The sequence below is a fragment of the Rhipicephalus sanguineus genome, chromosome 4 (assembly GCF_013339695.2).
Source record: "Rhipicephalus sanguineus isolate Rsan-2018 chromosome 4, BIME_Rsan_1.4, whole genome shotgun sequence".
Classification (NCBI taxonomy): Eukaryota; Metazoa; Arthropoda; class Arachnida; order Ixodida; family Ixodidae; genus Rhipicephalus; species Rhipicephalus sanguineus.
This window is the reverse complement of record NC_051179.1, coordinates 69084452-69089627: the sequence shown is the minus strand read 5'-3', so window position 1 is coordinate 69089627 and position 5176 is coordinate 69084452. Positions and strand designations below refer to the sequence as shown.

General features: G+C 53.2%; 1 protein-coding gene across 1 annotated transcript; it reads right to left on the bottom strand.

Moving 5' to 3' along the window:
* Positions 1-2543: 2543 nt before the first annotated feature.
* Positions 2544-4811, bottom strand: LOC119391280 (membrane metallo-endopeptidase-like 1). Its single transcript, XM_037658957.1, has one exon. It carries the CDS (start codon positions 4809-4811, stop codon positions 2544-2546), a length of 2268 nt encoding a protein of 755 aa, XP_037514885.1.
* Between the last annotated feature and the right edge of the window lie 365 nt (positions 4812-5176).

Below are 5176 nucleotides of genomic sequence, written 5' to 3'. Positions count from 1 at the left end.
AGCCGCCAATGTCAGCAACATTAGTGAATTGCGGAAAGTAGTGCAGGTCCTAGAGCACTGCACGGGCCCGCTTTATGAAGCCCGAGCCCGTGGTTCCAAGCGCGGGCCCGGCCTGGGCCCGGGCGTACATGACCAAACCCAGCCCGAGCCCGGCCCGGGCCCGGACGTACTTGACCGTACCCAGCCCGATCCTGGCCCGGGCCCGTCGTTCCAAGCCCGGGCCCGGGCCCGGGCGTTCATTACTAAACTAATCCAGGGCGCGCTTGTTCATGACCAGGCCCGGCACGGGCCCGCTAGAGGATATTAGTTGTTGATGATGATTATTAATGATGCCGTGCGCTTTGTAGCGGGCGATCGGACGGAAAATCCGGTGTGTACATGCATCGAAATGTTGCCTTGCCCGCCGTGGTAGCTCAGCGGTTAAGCTGTGTACGCGGGTGCGATTCCCGCGGCCACGGCGGCCGCCGTTTGATGGGGGCGAAATGCAAGAACACCCGTGTATATACTTATCTTTAGGTGCACGTTATATAGAGAACTCGAGGTGGTCGAAATTGATCCGGTGCCACTACGGCGTGCCTCGTAATCATATCGTGGTTTTGGCACGTAATACCAAGGAATATAAATGAAATGTACCGTATGTGTCAATCTCGGATAAAAGACCGAAATCTTTATTCCTCCCATCGGAATAACCGTGATCTGGCCCATTGTTAGTGCTGTTTATATATATATATATATATGTATATATATATATATAATATATTATATATATATATATATATATATATATATATATATATATATATATATATATATATATATATATTATATATATATATATATATATAATAGATATATGTATATATACGTGATCTGGCGTGTTTATAAGGAAACCCACCACGATTGATACTTGTTACTTTGACAGTCTGGTCCAGCAGACGAAACGTTAGTGAAAATATACAGTGCCAATCTATATCTATACTGGTGAAAAAAAAAATAGCACTTCAAGTGTTTTTCCATTTTTATTGCTAAGCTTTACTAAGAGCCAGGTCTTTGCACGTGTCACTTCAGCTTGGCACAGTATACCTTGGACCATGCAATGCATAACGTTCGCGTGTGCTCGAAGACCCGACTTACGCCTTTTAATGAGGGGGTCCGAGTCCGGCCCGGCCCGCAGCTTCAAGCCCGGGCCCGGCCCAGGCCCGCGGCTTCAAGCCCGGGCCCGCCCCGGGCCCGCACTTTCAAGCCCGAGCCCAGCCCGGGCCCGCCGGAAAACGCTTCGGACGGCCCGGCCCGCGGGCCGGGCCGGGCCCGTGCAGTGCTCTGGCAGGTCCTGCACGTCAGCGCGCGAACATTTTGACCACGATGGCAAATAACTGGGGAACTATAGTTGCCATTCCCTGCATAAATTGCATTGCTAGATCCACCTGCAACCGAAAAGTGACTCGGTCCCTAATGCATTCTCGACCCCTCACGGTGGTCTAGTGGTTATGGTGCTCGACTGCTGACCCGAAGGTCGCGGGATCGAATCCCGGCCGCGGCGGCCGAATTTTCGATGGAGGTGAAAATGCTCGAGTCCCGTGTGCTTAGATTTAGGTATACGTTAAAGAGCCCCAGATGGTCCGAACTCCAGCTGGAGCCCTCCACTGCGGCGTCTCTCATAGTCATATCGTGGTTTTGGAACGTTAAACCCCAACAATTATTACATTATGCATTCGCCTAAGACGACTCGGATGCGAAAGTCTTCTTCTTGTTAATTTTCAGGTCGATTGTCAATAAACAAATGAGTAACTAAATAGATGAACAAATAAGCATATAATAAATAAACTGCGCTCTGCACTTCTGGCCCACGAGAATTGAGAAGAAAGTGCTTTAAAGGAGCAAACGAAATTCAAAAGGGACTAGTTCTGTGCCAATTTCTGTACCTTTCATAAAAATTCTGTACCTCTCTGTACCATTAATCAAATTGTGTCAACTCTGTGCCGTGTGATAGTTTCGCTGGTCATCTACATTCGCTGAGCGGAATGGCTCATGAATTTTTCTTCACCTTTTACATTTGTTTGCACTCCCAGTGATATATCCCATATCCCATTGTCCACGCTCCGATAGTGAGCTATGTATAAATGAAATACAAATGCATAAACTCGGGGGGTTTATTAGAGAAACATATTGTAATACAGTATAGTTGCATAAATGGACAAAGATCGTGTATGCCCGAATGATCTTAACGAAATAAGCATAACGTAGGGGGAAACAGCGCGAGGACCAGGACAAAAATAGGCACACATATAACCACACGTAGCGCCCTACGTTATGTTCAACCAACTAGCCGACAAGTTCACCCTTCAAGAAATAAGCATGGTTACGAGGGAAACGAACGCAAGGACATCGCTGCGCAAAAAGATCGGTGCGCATCGGTAGGCTCTCTGTTTCTACGTGTTCTATGCCAGCATGGAGCGCTGCGAAGAGTATATACGCATGACTGCGCACCTACGTTTTTACACAGAGGGTAAAAAACGCAAGAACCGACTGAACAGATGGCGGTGCTATACGCCGCACTTCTTCGGCGGATTCATGAATGAGCCCTCGACGCAGTGAAATGCGTTTGCGAATTCCTTCACGTGGCGCAAAGGACCGTTTACGCGGTCCCGGCCAGGGCTAGACGTGTCGCCTCCTGCTGGCGTCGCTGCCGGTTTCACGTTCTCGCAAAAGCCGAGCGCGTAATATATGAAGAACAACTGCCTCTGATCAAATTGCGGAGCTTTGGCGAAGTAGAAGTTGAGGCCTTCATTTCGCATCCAACTGTCGAAAGCCGCGAAGGCCATTTTGGTCGCCAGAAAATCCAGCATGTCCGACACCGAAGTCTGCTCGGAGTGCTCCGGCGACGGTGTCGCGCTGTAGCCGGCGGCAGACGCTGTGAGTTCGGCGTAGCTCTGACGCAGGCAGCTGCGAAGGTCTTCGAACACTGACGCCGGGTCGGACGTGCTGGTGTTGTAGAAGAAAGCGTACGCCATCGAGTACGCGTACCCCAAGAGGACCCGATAGATGCGGGCGCCGGCCCTCGCCACGTGAAAAGCGTGCAACTTCGGGTCGCTCGACATGGCGGGGTCGAAGACCGGCAGCGGTATCTCGAGGTGTCTGAAGGACCGGCCGAGGGCGGGCCACGTGTAAAGAAAGCCGTGCTCCCAACCGCTCCTGAGGTCTTCACTGTCGCCCGTCTCGATGGGACCACGCCGGCGCTTGACGGCTCTTTGGAGCCAGAAGAGGACGAAAGAAGACAGAGACTTGCTTGAGTTCTCTCTCGTGAAGCCGTCGAAGTACTTGTCCCTGAAGGTCTTGTTGAAAAAACGCAGGGGCATCAACGGTTCCCACTTGACAGCGGCTAGCCGGCGCGCGACGTGATCCGCAAACTCCGGCGAGAACCGACGGCTGAAGTCTCCACCCAGGAACGTGAACAGCGTGGAGTTGAGATGGTCCAGAACGATAAGCTGTAGCACCTTCCAGCTCAGCTTCACCACGGAACGGTCGTACGCGAGAAGCGTCACGAGCTCCGGCTCGAAGCGGTCCAGGAGACGTAGGCAGTATTGAGCCACTGACATGGGCTCCGGGAAACGAGGATTTCGACCATACGCAATGGAGGCCAGGTGGTGTCGCACTGCATCGTTGTCGATGAGCGGTGACAGCGCCATGCCGATACGGAATGCCAGGTAGTTGAGTATGTCGGCCTTCTTCAGCGACTGGTCGACCTTGTCGCTATAGCTGGCCAGGTACTCAAAGTTGGGCGTCTCGACCAGTTCGTTGAGTGCGACCATCTTTTCGCCGAAGGCCTCTTGGAGGAGCAGGGACCAATGCAGCACGCGGGATGCTGGCAGGTTGTCGATGTGCGTCGTCGTGCACTCGCTCAGCGGATGGGTGCAGTCGGTGGCTCGCTTGGCCGCGGCGCGTCTCGCCAGCTCCATCTCGACAGTGGCCACATTGGTGGTCAAGGGCTTGTGGAGATGGTCCATTAGCACGCTTTGCGCCTTCGACAGGAACATGAACTCGGCGAGTGGCAGACCACCCTCGGCGTGACCGACGAGCAGTCTGGGCTCGGCGATGGAAATGGCCGGAGGCGTCGGCAAGTCTGGCCGCTCGACGATGGCCATGTGGAAGAGACTGTCCTCTCCGAGCACCCGGTGCAGGCTGCCGACGCTGGTGGAGACGTCGTTTGATAGCACGCGGTCCGAGGTCGAGTAAGGCCAATGCTGCAATCCAACCGTGTAGAACAGCATGGTGATGAGCTCGCCGAAGAGACCCACCGGCGGCGCGATGCAAGTGTCGTACAGTACCTTGGCAGCCGGCAGTTCGTTGTTCTTCCAGCCAAGGACGCTGATCAGAAAACGCGAGTAGGCGTCCAAGATGTCGTAGTCCACTGACGTCCTGTCCTGGCCGCTGCCGGGTTCGTGCTTCCGCATCCAGGCCGAGCAGACGTAGGCGTAAAAGTCGTCGCACGGGTTCAGCGATGCGTTGACGCTGTCCAAGATGCGTTGGGCCTCGCGGTCACACTGAAGCGACGAACAGAGATCGTGATCCGCATCTGCCGCGTCGACGAGCTCGGCTCTTTTCGACGGTGAAGACGAGGCCGACGCGTTCTCGAACTCTTCGTCGGTGAAGTTCACGACGAGGTAGATGGGCTTGGGTCGTTTCGGCACGATCAGGTAACTGAGTACGCCCATGGCCACGATAGTGACGGCGATGAGCAGCGACGAGAAGACGGTGTAGTTGCAGAAGCACACGTATTGCCGATGTGTTATCAGGGCTCGCGTATCCAGCATGGCCGCTCAAATTGGGTGGCTCGCGACTGAGGTCAAGTGGCTGGATTCCAACGCGGCTATTGGTTGATTCTACTAATCTTACTCTATAAATGAGTCATACCCACTACATAGGCGTGCGCAGCTTTCCTCTTTAAGCTCCCACTGCCTCCCGACCCCATTGGTCGTGTCCAAGAGGCAACAAGCTTCACAAAGGATGAAAAAATGAAAACCAAACGAGGAAGTGCTTCTCACAACAGCCTGCCTTTGGTCGATCCCTGGCTTTCCTGTGTAAATATGGGAAGTAAGCAGTTCTTGGAATGCAATATCAGAGGCCTTTGGCCGTCATTATTGCCAAAAACTTTCGTGGTCATAACCAGGGTGTCGGA